The 18,373-nt window shown below is 34.7% G+C and overlaps 1 protein-coding gene across 2 annotated transcripts in view; it reads right to left on the bottom strand.

The window, feature by feature from the left end:
* The window catches only part of Csrnp3 (cysteine and serine rich nuclear protein 3), a 184,835-nt gene that overhangs the window by 141,358 nt on the left and 25,104 nt on the right, over positions 1-18,373 (bottom strand). For both annotated transcript variants that reach the window (XM_027946151.2, XM_071619382.1), the window contains exon 3: positions 5,031-5,119. In XM_027946151.2, the coding sequence (XP_027801952.2) occupies positions 5,031-5,043 (13 nt within the window). In that variant the 5' untranslated portion in view covers positions 5,044-5,119. The remainder of the gene's footprint in view (positions 1-5,030; positions 5,120-18,373) is intronic.

Here is an 18,373-nt window from a genome sequence, read left to right on the forward strand (position 1 = left end):
TGTTTATAGATGTAGCTATTTGATGCTGGAGGGAATTGCAAGGATTCACAAATAGTTTCCACACAATGGCCTCAATTTTCTTGTTAAAATAGCAGGTGCACCTAGAGCAAAGGGAAGAGATTGCATGGCTTGAGTGGGCGATCAGCTTTTGAAATAGTGGCTGACCACAATCAGAATGAAAGGATTGGTGAATGCTATTGAGGGGCTAAATCAGATTTAAAAAACAAAAACATAAATCTGAGAAGTGGTATAATTTGCTCCTGTCCCAAGAGCTTGGGTATTAGGAAGAGAAGTTTCACCCTAGTTGGATTCAAGGTCACGTATACTACATACTACGTAAGAAAGAACAAACTGTACAGTAGTAGTAAAGAGCAGACAGCTGGTATCTATGCAAAATCCCAAGGGAGACTTAGAATATGGAAACATCAAAGGCCCTAGATGTTTCATTGAACTCTAAGAAAAAGCAGTTAGATCTGAAACTTCACTGTTAATCTTAAAATTTGCCTTATTTCTTCTTTACCCTCATTTCCCCATCTATTTATATTCAGTCTTCTTATTTCATAAGATACACTTCAGATAAGAATCCAGGCACATACAAATAGAAAGAAATCAGAAGTTTAGAGATGGTCACATAAGGGTATTTTTCATTTAAACAGGTCAAGCTAGTGTTTAAAGTGTCTCTGCTGAGAATAATTGAGAATAAGGTGCTAGAGGGGACGGGGAGGTTTTGTGTCTGATTCAGAGGGGAAGTTCCCTGAGGTTGTAGACAGTAGGGTTTGGTCAGCACTTTTTAACTTAAGGTAATTTTGATTCCAGGGGAGGTGGGCAATGTTTGAAGAACATTCTTCCATGTTTGAAGAATAGAATATCTGTGGTTGTTAAAACTGGAGGGTGGGGCACTACTAGCAGGTGGGGCACTACTTAAGGAAGAATCACTCGAAGTGGGGAAATGCCAGTTGATACCAGATTCGAAGAAGTATGTGGTGGGGGGAAGTTTGCAAGAAGAAGAATTGTTATTTCAAAACATCCATGGGGGGACTGGATTAGTGAAACAAATCTGAAAATGATTCCAGGGTCAGCAAATCTGTAAAGCAAATTTTGGGAGGATGAAATCAAAGGAATTTAAGGGGAAAGCATCTGCTTTTGAACTGTCATATTTCAGTTGTCCTTAAATAAAAGTTTCAGGTTTTTTTACATTGAAGTGTCCAGATGAATGCAGCCAAGATTAATACTGGTTTGGAAGGAAACTATGAACACAATAACATTACAGGAGAAGTCTCTTCCTGGTAACTTCTACCAGCCTCTGTTTTTCCTTTTCTTTTGGTTTTCTTGGACAGACATCATCAGTCTCCCCTTTGTGATCAATCTCACAAAACTGGCCATTAATTCTTTATACAATACAACATGCAACCGATGCTTTCTGCTTTGTCTTAAGATGCTGCCGATATACTTAATGACCTTTATTTTAACACATTTTTTTTAAACACAAATACTGCACCCATCTTTCCTCTAGGTGATATACTAGGCTTTTGGAAGACAGAAGTAATTGCAATAGTTAATAGGTTATGAGACTTCTAAATCCAAATATTGTTTTGATATTTGGATGGCCAATTTATCTTTTTTTGGAGAGGAGGAGTACTGGGATTGAACTCAGGGGCACTCGACCACTGAGCCACATCCCCAGCCCTATTTTGTATTTGATTTAGAGACAGGGTCTCATTGAGTTGCTTAGTGCCTTGCTTTTGCTGAGGCTGGCTTTGAACTCTGGATCCTCCTGTCTCAGCCTCCTGAGTCGCTGGGAATATGGTGGTTGGAATTATAGGCATGCACCACTGAAACTGGCTCAATTTATCTTTAATGAAATAAACTGACTTACTTTTTCTTCACACAAAATTCACTAAACCTTTCAGCACTATCCAGAAAAGTTTGAATGACTTTTAAGAGAATGTCAATTTTCATGATAGGTTCATCTACAGTTTAGATGAATCACAGAAGTGGGCAGGTATATTGGGGCCTTAAACAACCTCTACATTCCTATGCTCAGTACCAAACACTGCACAGGAAGTTCCAACTAAATTGCCATTAAAAGGGTTCTGATGACTCATTTGTTGATGATCTCAAATACACTGATTTATTTTAATTTTCAACTCTCTCTAGATGTATTCTAATAAAGGAAACTCACATAGGGAGACCAATATCCCTTTTTTAAATTATGATATTATGTGAATGAGGTGGTATTTAAATGATTTCCTTCTATTTTCAATACTGATTCTCAGTGCTTACCTAAAAATGATAAAAATACTGATGATTAAAGTATAAAAAATTATATTCTGCCTTCTAGAACTATCTGCATTTATTGGCATAGAGACACTTAACCACTTTAAGATTTTAATATTTTATTTAATTTTTAAAAAAAATGGATCAGAGCTGAGCACAGTGGAAGGAGCCTGTAATCCCAGCAGCTTGGGAGGCTGAGCCAGGAGGATCATGAGTTCAAAGCCAGCCTCAGTAACCGTTAGGTGCTAAGCAACTCAGTTAGACTCTATCTCTAAATAATAAAATATAGTATCGGGCTGGGGATATATTGGTTGAGTGCCCCTATGTTCAATCCCCAGTACCCCCCCCCCAAAAAAAAGGATCAGGCTGGAATGGTTGCTCAACTGTACAGTTCTTGCTTACCACGTATGAGCCCTGGTTTCCATCCTCTGCATGGCCAAAAAATAAAAAGAAAAAGAATTGGTTGACTGCCCTTTATACAAAGTAAACAGGTATAGTCTTTACCCCTTTCATAAGTAAACGGGCAATCTGTGTTCCACTGTATACTTCTTTATTTCAAATAATATGATGCTTTGAATACATGTAGTAAACACACTGTCATTTTTAAAAATAATATTTTTCTGGTGAACTTGAGGAAGACACATACTACTTATTTTACATGCCTTAACAATATATACCTTAACTAATGATGATTTAGGAAATTTGCCATCAGGTGTTGTATATCCTCATGTTTATTTTTAGTTGGCATTGTATGGACAAGTGATATCTATCTCTTATGTATAAATTACGTACTACTAAGTCATTAGGCTTCTCTTAAAGTCCCACCTGTTTTTACACTCAGTATTTCCTTTCTTTTCATCTTTTTCTCATGACACTTAGAACCATCAAACATAATATCTGTTGTTTTTGGGGGTTCCTTTTTTAATTACTTACAACCTGCCAGTAGCATGTAATTTCTACCAAGGCACTTGGTGAACTTTACTCATTGCTTTCCCTCTTGCCCACTGCTGCCCATACACATAGTAGGCACTTGATACATATTTACTAAATGCCTATGGATGTTATGTAAGTGAATTAAACTACTTGTCTAATGGCACAATTAGGTATGGAATGTCCTCACTGACTTTTCATTAAAAGAATTTTACTGCTTTTAATTACTTGACTTACTTTAACATCATAAGGTATCACCTTAAAAAAAAATACTCTCTTGAGAAACACAATGGTGACCAATTTCATTTCAAGCAGAATCTCAGCTCTTACTTCATTTCCAATCTCTTTACTATCCTTTACTATTACAGCTCCTATTTGCATATGATCCCTTAGGAGGTTATAGCATTCAGTCCCTTTCAAACCTACAAGTCTTTCTGGGTCATTGGGGAAATTATTTAATTCTCGGCTGAGCTTAATAAAAAAATTGAATATACTGGGATTAAAAAAAAAAGAAGAACAAGCAAGCAGCTCTATCTTTGTTATTTTCATAGTTGTTTGCACAACTGTTTTCCACAATGTTAAATTTGTAATTGTGGCAAAAGAGACACGTTTCTTTCTTAGAATCTTTTATCCCTCATTTGTGCTGCACTTGAGGAACCACTTTAATAAAAAGTCTCCAGTGGGTTTTAATGGAGCAAACTTCTCATTGGGATAAACTGACTTCTAGGCTTAAAAAATACATATGTGAACATCAAAATAATGCCCCCAAAATTTCCATTTGATTTTAGAATGCATTACAAGACTTTTCAAAATCTAATTTTTCTTTTTAATTATGCATTGCTTGTGTTAATAACCAAATTAATTTCTGGGTAGCATAGTCACTGGGCACTTTTTGACAACAGGAACCATATCGTATTCATTTTGAAACAACCCAAACCTTTACTCCACGGCCTTACATATTGTACATACTAAATAAATGAAAAAACTCCTGGGTGAATGAGGGAAAAAAAAAAAGAGAGACTGAAGTTAAGCCTGAACAAATAAAAATAAAAGATTACCAATACTTTTTTGTTTAAATTTATGAATACATGCCTTTGGTTATCATGACATAAATAACCAGAAACCATCCATTTCTTAAAGCTATACATAAGAATGAACCATTTTAACCTATATTGTAATTATAAATTCTAAATAAATATTTTATACTAGTTGTTATTATAAGCTATTTAATAATGGGTCTGCTTATTTTTTCTCTTCTAGTCTTATAACTTTAAACAACTTAAACCAGATACCCAAGATCCTTCCACTTATTCAAATTAACTGTCATTTTATAGAAGACACATTTTCCAAACTAAAGAATACTGGGATTCAAAGACTGTTGAAAAGATTGCTGATCAGCTATCTTGAATTATATGTACACATGAGTGCACATTATAGCCAAAGATATAAAAGGAATGACAAATTCACTAATTAAGTGTACATTCTTTAACAGAAAAAAATTATAAGAAAAATCTATAGTAATGCCTAATATCTATTTTATGCTTATAGTGATATCCTTTAAAAGTGAAGCAAATTCTAATAACCAGTAATTTTCTATTAAGACAATATTTTTTTCAGCCATAACTAATGTAACTAAAGAGTCCATTTCTTGTATGAATGTATTTGCAAAGATCAAGAAAATTTTGTTAAAAACACCTATTTTGGGTAAGAAAATTTTCCCTTAAATCCAAGTACACATTAGCATCCACAATTCGTGAAACAATTACACATTTATATATCCAAACTCTAAAAAGCATGACAATAATAATGCATAAATTGCTAACCTTCAGATCTCATGAACTCCAGTGTTTCCCGGAAGACTCTATGCCTCTGGAAACATTCTTTCAGTCTGTTGATATCTCCTTATTTTTTCCTTAAAAAGGAAAATATGCCTCAGTGTTACAAAAGGTTATATTATCAAAGCTGACTACAAGGTGAAAATAGAAATATTACATACTCATCTTAGAATATAAGTAAAGTTTAATTTACTATAGAAATGGTAATTCATATTTTACATAATTTAGTGTAGAGCAAATATCCTTTTTAGAAGAAGTTAGTAAATTTCTAATAACTTACATACTTTAGATTTAAACAATTTCTAGACTCTAGAAGATTTATAACAGAAAAAACTAAGAAAAACAAAATGTTATAGGTTTTGATTACTGATGAAAATCATGATGAGTATGCTATTTTTTGTTTATTTAAGAAAAGCTATTGAATTCTAAATCAATGTAAAAGTTTACAGCTTTTAAAATAACTTAGGCTTTTAAACAGAATAAAACATACTTTTCGGTAGATATATATTAACAAAATCTTTTTTAAAAGTTACAATGCCAAAATTTAAAATGATTAGTGCAACAATCTGAAGAGATAACAACATCCTCGCAGTAATGACATATATTTTATTTACAAAACTAAAATATCTGTAATTACCCTTTCTAGATCATTAATTAATCTTCCACTCTCAAATGTTAAGATAAATATTATGTCCATATAAAAATGTAGAAAATGAGGGAGTACCTTCAAAATGACGTAGAGAAACTTGTGAAGTGTAATTTACTGTTTTTTAGTAGTAGGCAGATCTGAACCATCAATAATCACAATGACACTAGCTAGAGTAGAAATATCTCTTGTGCTAATGAATGAAGAACTATCCTAAGCAAGCAACTTACACTGATCACATGAACAAACAAAAAAAGTGTCAAAAATCTTTTAAGAGAAAAATTATCTCAGGAAAATTATGTCTCCAGGGCCCTCTTTTTTTCTAAACTTTATGAATATCTACATGGATGGATATTCTGAGATAAAGATTTGGGACAAACTTGAATATCAATGATATTTGCAAAAATAGCATAGAAATATCAAGTAGTCCTTATAATTACAGAGTTAGGAAAGGTTATTAAGTCCAGTTTGATTCTGAGGAACCCCAGATTCAGCAGAACTTAAGGTCAGAAAGACTGATTCAAAATTTAACTTAAAGTATAATTTTAAATATTTTAAAATTCCACTGAGAGCATTTCAAACTTAAATGATGGCATACTGGAGACCACTGAAGAAATCACTTGAATCAGCCTTGCAATCATTTTAAGGAACATTTCAGAACATAAATTTCTGAGTTTTCTTTGGTAAAGACAAATATCCTAAGACTGAACATCGAACAATTAAAAGCCCATCACAAAGCTAGTGTACTAACACATCTTCAAAATATGTCCATTGAATATAAACTTAAAAAATTATTTGTAACTAAAGCAAACTAATAAAGTAAATTGGATACTGAGTAGAATATGTCTATAAATTTCATTCATAATTTCCACTTAAATTTTCTTATTAATAAAAATGAATTCTGGAAGCTAGAGATACAGCTCCCTTTTAAGCACAAGGCCCTGGGTTCAATCCCCAGTACCACAAAAAAAAAAAAAAAAAAAAAGACAATGAATTCTGTATTATCATTTTTACCTATCTTAAAACTAAAACTTTTTTTCTATAAAACATTAGGGAAATGCTATCTTATTCAAGCTCCTTCTTTTATAAGAAAATTAACTCTATTTGTGATGTGTAGCTTAGTCCACATGAAGAAATTAAGTATTTTTGCATATCAATTATTAAGATTTAAATAAAAAACATAATTGTATTTTATAAACAATTAAAAGACATTCTTTTGGCATTTAAGGTATTATTACATTTAGAAAAGCAAAAGTAAAGTGAAATCTAGTGATCTAAATCTACATACCAGCAATTAGCATGTAATGTAGACAGAGCAAAGGTGCCCTAATCTATGCAAAAAAAGGGGACTCAAACTGCAACCTGTTTGAAGGTCAAGTAAGTAAAAGTAAACCTTATGAATAGGACTGACTCTGAGACAGTAGAGCCACAAGCCTAGAGTCCACTACAAAAGAAGGAGGTCTCTGGAAAAACAAATCACATTTGGTGCAATGGTCTAAGTATTGGAGATCTGGGATCAATTCCAGCTCTGTGCAAAATGCATAGTAGTAGATGTGAGAAATCATTCCAATTCTAGCACCTTTTTCCCAGTGGCTGAGAATTGAGGACCTTGGCTGTGTGAGACTCTGGAAGTCAATGTATGTTCACAGATGAGCAGGAGAGAATATTTAGAGCTGTGCTGCTAAGATTTCTACAATACTCACTCTCAGTCAATTCTGCAGAGAAGTCATCCCTAAAAATACACCTCAGGATGATTAGGGGCTGCTGCTCTTCCTTTGCAAGCCCTCTGGGCACATCAGTGGTGATCTACACAAGATTAGTGTGAGCTGCCATTTTGCTGGAATCCTGTCTTTATGAGGTAATAAAGAACTGTTGGATGATGCAGCATTGTCTTTTATCAAACATGAGTGGGCTTTTTCTCCTGTGAGTGGGCTAAGCAGTGACAAATGACATCTGGGACCAAACTGAGGATGACTGTAACCATCCAAGGTACAATGAAAAATACTTGAGAAGGCTAAAACTTGTAGAAGTCTGAAAATATGTATACTCGTGTAAATGTGTCCCATGTCTTTGCAAGGCTTTGTTAGGCTTACTAAAGAATCCTTGTCAGGTGTCAATTATGCATCCTATGAAAAATAAAATGAACATAAACCTAGGCCATCAATTAGAAATCTGCACCTAACACTAATGATTCACATCTGGTCTTTTCTAATATTTGAGGCTCTGCTGAGAAAGTCTCTGAGAACTAGCTCTTGATTCACTAAAACTCCTCAAAATTGTCATCCTGGAGGGAGAAGGAGAATGGACTACCTCTCCTGTCCCAGATCCCTCACTTTTCTAGTTGCCCATGAGTATCAGTGCATGTCATCCTACAAATTCCAGAAGTCACCTAGAGTGGAAAGGATCAAGGCACTCTCCCATGCTTTTCAACATTATCTCTGAAGGGCACCTTTAGTAGGTTAGTGAGGCACAAAGCTCTTGTTGTCATGTTTCAATCAGTAGCCAAGTTAGCTAGCACTAAGGTCACTGAAGGTCATATGCCAGTGATAGCCTTGCCTGAACTATAATATATTATTTCAATAGGTGATTCAGTGTTTAGTTCTAAGGATACATAACTTTTTTGAAATGTTCTTATGTTATTTCTACCTTTTAAACTTTCTTGCAAAAACTGGGATTTTGAAAATATACATTTTTCCCAGAATCACAAAATTTGAGAACATTAAGTTGACAACTTCTGCTGTCTGCCTCACATCATAATATAAATATTTCAAAAGGGAATATTGGTCTGTGAACACAAGTAGAGGTCTGGTGTTTTCAAAGTGACAACAAATCTTGTAAATTCAGTGTAATAGTTCAATTTATGTACAACTGCATCTCAGATACAGCATTGCTTAATTAATATTACTGCAGCCAGCAAAAGCCTTGTGTACTCTAAGGGACAGCTTCCTGACAGAAGCAAAGGATGTAGGAGGAAAGAATCTAGCAGGAGAGGCCAATTCGCCATGTAAAGTTTGACCCTATCTTTTTAAGAAAAGGAAAAAAAAAAAAAAACAGTGACAGTCATGATGATTCTATTTACTTTTATTCCTTAAGAATACCACTCCGATTTTGAACCTTCACACAATGCTGAACTATGGTTATCAAAAACATATGCAGATTTTAATCCATTCATTTATCAAATGACAAAAATGAATTTCCATTTCTTCAAAACCTGTGCTGAAATATAAAAATCTGTAGCACATGACAAAAATGTTTCTAAAAAAAATGATAACATTTAGTCATTCTATTTCAGTAAAGACAAAAGTCATAAAAAAATTGATCAACATGAGACTCTTCCATTCAATCATCAGTGCTCAAAATGTGCAAACAATTCTCTAAAATTTGTAAATGTAAATTCAAAGGCATGGGAAGATAATCTAGATGACAATTTAAATAAAAATTTAAAACCTAAAAAAGTAGATGATTCCTTCAGAAAACTATAAATTATTGGAAAGATATTACCAATCCAGGTGATCATCAACAGACGAGAAGATAAAGAAAATGTAGTGTGTGTATATATGTATACACACACACACACACACACACACACACACAATGGAGTTTTAACTCAGCCATAAATAAGAATGAAATTATGGCATTTTCTGGTAAAGAGAAAGAACTGAAGAGGGTATAATTGAAGGTAGTAAAAGTCTGGATTAGTGAGAGGAAATGGAAACTATGGCTCAAAATTAGTGATTGACCTTTGGTAGGATAGAGAAATTCATACTAAGTGAAATAAGCCAGACTCAGAAACAAAGGTCAAATGTTTTTTCTCATATGCAGAAGCTAGAGCAAAATAAGGGGAAAAGGTGGGGGATGGATTCCAGAAAAACACAAGGTAGATCAGAGGAGTAGAGAAAGGTGTTTAAGGGGAGGCAGGAAGTACTGGAAAAAGGAGGAATTGCAAAATGAAACTGAGCAAGTTATGCTATGTATATATATGAACATAACACAATCTCACCTTTATGCATATTTATGAAGTAGCAATTATAAAAAATAAATAGATGGTAAGGTCAGTTGAGTAGAGGAAGAGGAACCGTAGGAAGGAAGTAGGGAGGAAGACAGAAAAAGAAACAGTTGGGACTGCAATGGAGCACATTATATTCTGTGCATGTATGATTAGGTAAAATTAAACCTCGCCATTATGTGTAAGTATAAGCACTAATAAAAACATTAAAAAAAAAAAAAGACTGGTTCTAGAGGAGTTGCAAACTTGACTAACTATCATAAAAAGAATTTGAAATGTGTTTCAAGTACTATGGCTGCAAGGGGGAAATAGGATCAGCAGGGCAGGTTGTATGGAAGCCTTAGAGAAACTTTACCACAAAGATCTCTATGTTATTTAAATCATATACCTCAAAAAAAAAAATGTTTCCTGACGTCTACACATTTTCAGTCATTCCAGTAAATGTTCACACTTCCCCACTTTACAATCTTTGACTCATCATGGTAGCCTCTCATGTGCACCTATACTCAGCTAATCCTTGCCCTCTCTTTTCTTCAAACTACTATAACCAAAAAATTTAAAAGAAACATAAAAAAAAGAACACCCGGCTAAACTCAGCTTTCTTCCTGCTGTGAATTTGCCTTTAGTTGCTGAACAAATAATTGTCAGTAGAGATAGTGCAGAATATTGGATTATTGGCATAACTTTTAATATATGACCACAGACTTCATGTGGGTCCCCAGTAATATCTGGCAATTTACCCTATTTCCCTTGTTAATTCATGCTTCGATTCTATGATACCACTCAAAAGGGCACCTTTGATTCTTCAGTCCTCCCACATTCCTTCCCACCTCCTCACTCTCAGTTTATGATATTGCCTCTAAGAAAATTGAAAGAACCACAATTCAATTTCCTCCATTTCCTTCCACTACATCCTTTAAACTCTTGATATTTGTATCTCTATTGTCTGCCTTCAGTCCTATTATAACTGAGGAACTTCTCTATCCTGTCTAAGGTCAATCCCCAATCTGGAGCCATAGTTTCCGCTTCCTTTCACTAACCCAGAATTTTACTACTTCAATTATACCCTTTCCCTCCCACATCCATTTTACTGGATTGTTCCCATATGTATGCAAATGTGACATAAGTTCTTACCTCTTGAAAAAACTAAATTGTTTTCCCTTAGGTGAGCTCTCCATTTCACCATTACCCCATTTCTCTGTTTCATTTATAGCAAAAGTTTTCAAAAAAGGATACTCTACTTTCCTCAGCTGCCATTCTATATTGAATGAAGGAAGAGGCGGGGGGAGGGGGGTGCACAAGAGAAATTACAAGTTTCCTCCTCCTTCAGGCTCTTCTATTTCAGTAAATGGCATCACCATTTACACAGTTGCTCATATTGAAAATAGTCCATTAGGGAAATGGCTGATTCTAGGACTGAGGCAGAGGAAATAAAAGACATAAAAGAAACATTGTGTAGTGCAGAAAGTAAGGAGGGGGCAAGAGTCACAAGAGATCTGAAAGAGCTCTTAATGGTCCAAGTTCAGCTAATTTTTGGAACAGAAAGTAAGTAAAAATAGCTTTAGATTATACCAAAGAATAAAATCAATGTCGTAAATAAATAAATTCATAAATATTCTCACAAAATATTTTCAAAACATATATAGATACTCCATTTTCAAGAAATGAAGCCTAATTCCCAACCCTCCCCACCTTCAATGTGAGTTTAATTAGCAAGCTGTTTTGAACACACATACACACATGCACACATGCTAAAATTTAAGAATATTCTACAAAAACCTGACATATTCTTCAAAAAGTTGCAGTCATGAAAACAGAAAGACTGAGCAACTGTCACACATGGAGGAGACTATGGAAGCATTATGACTCAATTTGACATAGTATTCCTGGTCAGCTGGATCCTAGATCAGAAGAATGACATTCATGGATAAACTAAAATCTGAAGAGTCTGTCCTCTGGTTAAGATTACCCTGTGACCATTTCTCAGTTTTGACCACTATGTCATGGTGACATAAGAGGTTAACTTTAGGAAAAGCTGGGCGAACAAGTCATGGGAATTCTCTGTGCGACGTTTGCAAATTTTCTGTAAGTCTATAAAAAGATACTTTTAAAAAGCCTAGGAGTCATTAGTGTTCATCTGTTTCCCTCACACCTCATAGCCAGTTAGCACCTCCTCTTAGCTCTGTCTTTAAGAAGTATCTTTTATTTGGCCACTTCTCACCATCTTCACTGCTGCCACACAATCCAATTCCCCACATCTCTCACTTCCACTGATCAGCAGTAACCTCCCATCTGGTCGCCGTGCTTCCTCCATGGACTCCCCGTTGCCTATGTACACAGTGTCACGCTCCTTCCTGATATATTCTATTTGGTATATATTCTATTTGCTATTCCTTCTCTCTGAAAGCCTCCTACCATTTACGGCCCACTCCCTTACTTTACTGAATCTCTACCAAAACATGATCTGCTTGGAGAGGCCTTCTATGGCCATCTTATTTAAAGTGGCCATAACCTTCCTATTTCTTTATGTTAATTTTCTTCAAGCAGATTTGTGACATCATAATGTTATTTGGTTGTTTACCTTCTACCTTGACTACTAAGGTATACAGGATGAGAACAAGGACTTTATTTTTTGAATAAACACATACCTATTGATTGTGACTTATGGAACACAGTATAATTTTATCCAGAACTGGTAGAAGTGTCTGTTTTGCCACCTTTTTGAAAAAGCAATATGCCAGTAGTTATTAGGCCAGTGCTCCCACTCTTGGGACTCTGTCCCATTAAAAAGTTGAGCAGCAGTACAGAAGAACATTTTAAAAGAATACATATTATACCTTTGTTCACAGTAGCACAAAAACTAACTTGAAGAAAAAAAAGTGAGCAGCCACAGGGTAAAGATTGACTAAATTTTTATATGTTCATACCTTGAATTATTACAAAGTATTAAAATAATGAAACAACTATAACAGATAACTTTGGAAAGTTCCATGTAGTGTTATGAAATGAGAAAATCAAGATGCAGAAAAAAATACACAATAACTTTCAAAACACTTTCATGGGCAATACTTTCATGTGTATGTTTACATCGCCCTAAAATATGAATGGAGCCAGGCATGGTGGCATGCATCTGTAATCCCAGTGGCTGCGAAGACTGAATCATGAGGATCGAGAGTTCAAAGCCAGCCTCAACAAAAGTAAGGCACTAAGCAACTCAGTGAGACCCTGTCAAATTCAAAATAGAACTATTAAAAATAGAACTGAGATGTGGCTCAGTGGTCAAATGCCCCTGAGTTCAATTCCCCAGTACTAAAATAAAAGGAAAGGATATAAACCAGGTTGTCAAGAAGTGTTACCCTCAGGGGCAAGAGGTATGAATGAAGAACAAAAGGGAAGAAGAAAAATCAAGTGTCTCACACACAAACACGCACACACACACTACCAAGAAGAAAGAAACATTAAACACATTTTGTGATTGATAGGAAGATATTTATGCCTTTATATAAGAATGTTTGTATGTATCTGCATAAAAGAGAATTATTCAAGCCAATCAATTTCAAAAAGTACAGAAGAGTTTTGGGACATTTGGCCCACAAATTTTTCAAATAAAAAATCAACTTTTAAGCATAAAATTCATTTCAAAATTCCTTAATCTTCCAAAGAAAATAGAGTTTTGCTGCTAGAATTGATCAGATTCCCAGGAAATGCATAAATTCTTACAGATGGTCCTAGGAACACAGTTAAACTGAAGACTACATTAGTCAGTGTACTTTCATGCTGAGCTGCAAAAAATAGAATGGAACCCTAAAAAAAGAAGAAAGCAATATCCACTAACAGGAATAAAACAAGATCTTCACAGCATTTGTTAGCACAACTTTTGGCTAATTAAGCAGTCTGTCTTACCTACCTTAAGTTGTTTTTTTGTTTTTGTTTTTGTTTTTGTTTTTAGTTATAGTTGAAAACAATACCTTTATTTGGTTTGCTTATTTTAATGTGGTGCTGAGAATTGAATCCAGGGCCTGACATGTGCTAGGTGAGTGTGCTACGGCTGAGCCACAACCCCAGACCCCTACCTTAATTCTTAAGATGGGCATTTTTTTCCTCATGGAAATCTCACAGGTATTGCCCTGCTGGCTATGAATACCCAAATAAGGTCTTGACTAGTTTTAATTCTTAAAAAAATAAAATAAAATAAAATAAAATAAAATAAAATAAATAAATAAATAAGGAACGAATTTCAGACTTTCTGTTAAGATTATGTCCTTACTTTTTATGCCTTAATAAAGTATAAAAATTGTCCCAAATACTCACTTTTAGAAAATGCCTAGAACCTAATAAGTAATCTAATAAACATTTACATAACATAATTTCTTCACACTTTAGGAAGTGTGCAAAGACCTTAAATGGTAATGTTTGCAGCACTATGGAGTATATCATGCCAATGTCAAGTGTAAAGTGTAAAGAAAAGGGGAATCCATTCTGGATATCATATAAGGGGATTTCATCATAGATTGTAGTCATAAGTAGACTTCATCACAGACAACTATATTGCAAAGTGATTTTGCCATAAAGTAAATATGAAATGAGCCCTGAGTCAAGATTTTTAAAACTATGATTCAAGAAATGCAGATTCAACACTATTCAAAAAAAAAAAAAAAAAAAGGCATAGAGGCTTTTTTTTTTTTTTTTTTTTTGGTACTGGGGAATTGAACTCAGGGGGCATTCGACCACTGAGCCACATCCCCAACCCTATTTTGAATTTTATTTAGAGACAGGGTCTCACTGAGTTGTTTAGTGCCTATGCCATCAAAGGAGCTTAGGCTCTGAAGTGGCAAAAAACAAAAGATGGCACATTTCTGTTATTTTTAACTACTAAGACTTTGGTCAGATTACTTACCACCAGTTTATTTGTATATCAAATGAGTATGTAGACTCTGATTTTACATTTTGTAGTAAACATAAGTACTGCATCTAAAACAACATATGACTCGCAGCAGATCATTAATATGTTAGGTTCTCTTATTATGTGAAAAAGAAAAAAAGGAATGTGTTAGGATATTTAAAATTTAAAAGAAATTATCTCCACTATTCACTTACAAATAACTTTATTGCATGGAATTTCTTTTTAAGAGATATTTCCTTTATATCTTCTTCATGAGTATTAACTATAGAATTCATATGAATTGTTAATATGGTACCCATTGCTTTTTTCCCCCATTTTTTATTGTAACATATTTCATGAATCCTTAATAGAAAAAGAGTGGGCAAATGAAGGAGACCCAGCAAATCAAAGGACCTCATATCTTGGTCCCAGTGATTGGTTTACTAGAGCCATGCTAGGGTTGCCAGTCACAGGCCAGGTGGTCTAATGGAAGGAATCACACACAGGACTAGTTACAAAGGTTTTTGAAAGAACTGTGATTCCAAATAAAGCTGGGAAATCCAAGAAACTCCAAAGTTAGCAATAATACAAAGATGCTGTCAGCCCTCGGGTTGGAGGAACAAAGGAAATGATTTAAGTTCTGGATTCAAGAGCCTGTGGTGCTGCTGCTGGTAGCCAGATCTCTGAGGGCTGGGACCACAACAGCAGCACCATTACAGCAAGGACTGGACCAGAGAGTACATGAAGCAGTTACTGGAAATACCACCTAAGTCATGGATGAGTGGGTGGGAATATTCTGGTGTATTCTTTCCTCCTACTCTCCAGTGTTCCACCAGAGTTTTTTATTTGCTGAGCCCAGTAGGCAAACTAATAGACATGAAAGTTGGGAAATAAAATACTCAAGAGATTGGATCTGAGCACAAATGAACACACAGGATAAAAGGTAGAGTCAGGGGTGGAAGAGATTCATTTTTGCCTTTAAAAATATAGTGCAATGGACTGGGGTCGGGTGTATAGCTCAGTTGGTAGAGTGCTTGCCTTGCATGCATAAGGTCCTGGGTTCAATCCCCAGCACCACAAAAACAAACAAACAAAAAAGAACACAGTGCAAGAAGGATGCTTATATCTATAAGCAAACAGATATTGTCCTCAGATCATCTGGGAAACTCATGATTCCTTATACAGCAGGGAAAAAAAAAATGACTATCTCCCATAGTGAAGAGATCCATGTTACACCATGTCACAGTAAACAAGGGGAGTACTGAAGTGGTTGTGTGACAGACATACAAATCCTTTTTTTGCTAAACATGACTTCACCCATAAATCTCAGTTACATGACCTAAGAGAATCTCCTTTTATTTAAGTTAGATTACAAAGGTTTTTGTCATTTGCAATACAAAGTTTGAACTAACATATAGCCATGACCATTAACTTCGAATATTTAAAAGGGGTTCCAGGACAAGTGCTAAGTATTATCAGTAAAGGAAATGAAATTAAGTAATTGACTTAGTTATGTGTTAGCAGTAAGAGAAACTAGTGGACATGGTTATGTTGACAGATCTTGATTGGCTATAATACTAAATAAATTCTCTCTTATCTCAAATAGGTAATTTAATTTTTTTTTTAAATCCAGTATATAGGAAAGTTATTTTTCCTAGTTTTTGTTTGCTTAAGACAGAAGAGTCATTTGTATTCTTTGATTCATGTCTGGTAATCAGACCACAAAAAGGAATGTAGAGCAATACTACATGGAGACTATCGAAACAAAAATTCACCACAATGTGATAAAAGTGGCTATAAAATTAATCTGGAGGTATAGAATGAGAGATGGTAAACGAAGCAGCATTGTTCTCTTTTATCCTACACCTCAACAAATAAAGAGATTTAATAAAATATAAAGTAATAGATGACTTATCATTTAACCCATTCTGAAAGTATCCTGATGAAACTGACACAGGTGCATTCAAATAGGTTGCAAATCATAACCTAGACTTTATATATCCTTTATATATTCTTCCATATACCTTTGAAAATGTATATAATTTTTCAAATGCTATAATCATTCACTTATTGCTTTTCTCAAAAGAATAGACCTCTAAAAACACAGTAATTATTACAAAGTTACAACAAGTGGTTTATTTGTAGATCAACTGAAGTTTGCATAGCAGCACTAGGTCTGGGTGATGAGACAAAATGGCTTAAACCACAGGCAAAATAGGCAAAGGAGACCCAATCAGTCAGCGCTTCCATGTGTCCATCTGGTTTGAACCCTAATATTTGTAACTTTTCATAGCAATGCTTTTACCATATCTTCTGATGACTCTCCAGTGAAGTAGAAAAAGAGAAATCGATGGGTTTTACTTCATCAGATAGAAATTCTTGGAAACCAATATTAATTAGAAGTTTTTGTTCATTTTGAAACCTAAAACTGAGAGTCATATATTTCTTGTAAGTAAATTCTTTCATTTGAAGAATAAACTTATAACCCCCAAATCTCTCAAAACCTATCTCTATTTAATGATGTACTCTCTCCAGGTGGAATTTCCCTGGACAGGAGAATTCATTTTTCTCCAGTCTACAATGTAGCACTTAAAAATTATACTTCAACATTATTTCATGTCTACTAGTCTGAAGTTCGCAGGGAGAGTGTAAATTCCTCAAGCCAGGAGCAAACTGCTCACTCAGCCCGTGTGGGGCAGTATCTTTGTGCATTCTTCAACACTCTGTGTGTCCCAGTGATTCTCTTATGAACAGAGATTATTAATAGACTCTTGGTAAATGCAAAGAATTTATATTCCTTTAGCTGTGGGACCTATTAAAAGCAGGGACATGAGAGTTTCAGCATTTAACAAAATAAATTCCAATGGCAATCAGCATAAATGGGTTAAACTTGATCAGAATCTCAATCTCTATCAATTCCAGTGGTATTTTCTTCTAATTAATATTAATGTAGATGAGAACTGAAAAAAAACACTTTTATTCCAGGCGGGAAGCTTTTTTTTTTTTTTTTTAACTTTAGTGAAAGACTTCATAAATGCTTATCTGCTATATGGCATGAAATAGAATAATTATTTTTAATCTTCTTGTGGAATTTATAGCATATACCATGCTGTAGTGGTTATGTAGTGTAGTATGAACTGTGGAGTTTAAGCTGATTTTAAAATCCAGATTCGGCATTTTCAAGCTGTGTGAACTTAGGCAGTTTGCTTATCCTTTTGCTTTTCAAAATATTCTTTAGCTTATCATATTAATAAGTTAAAAGTAAGATTATCTTGGGGCCGGTGTTGTAGCTAAATGGTAGAGTACTTGCCTCGCATGCATGAGGCCCTGGGTTCGATCCTCAGCACCACACAAACAAATAAAAAATAAAGATATTGTGTCCATCTACAACTAAAAAAATATTATTTACATTCCATTGCCATTATTTCTTCCAAAACTAGGTCCTTAAAGATGGGATTAAATACCCTTTATGATTTGGATGTGAGACAATGCAGGAAATTTCAGAGGAAAAATGATTGAGTTGTAAGAGTCTTAACACAGTCAGTGAATTAATCCCTGGTGAGATTAATTTAAGTGGTAGTGTCTGATTGGAGAAGGTGGGAATTGGGGTGTGGCTATGAGGTATATATTTGTATCTGGCAAGTGGAGTCTTTCTCTGCTTGTGGATCTCTGTGATGTGAGTTGCTTTCCTCTGCTATACTCTCCAGTCATGGTGTTCAGCCTCACCTCGAGCCCAGAGGAATGGAGCCAGCCATCTATGAACTAAGACCTCTAAAACTGTGAGCCCTCAAATAAAC

Source organism: Marmota flaviventris, chromosome 11 (assembly GCF_047511675.1).
Source record: "Marmota flaviventris isolate mMarFla1 chromosome 11, mMarFla1.hap1, whole genome shotgun sequence".
Classification (NCBI taxonomy): domain Eukaryota; kingdom Metazoa; phylum Chordata; class Mammalia; order Rodentia; family Sciuridae; genus Marmota; species Marmota flaviventris.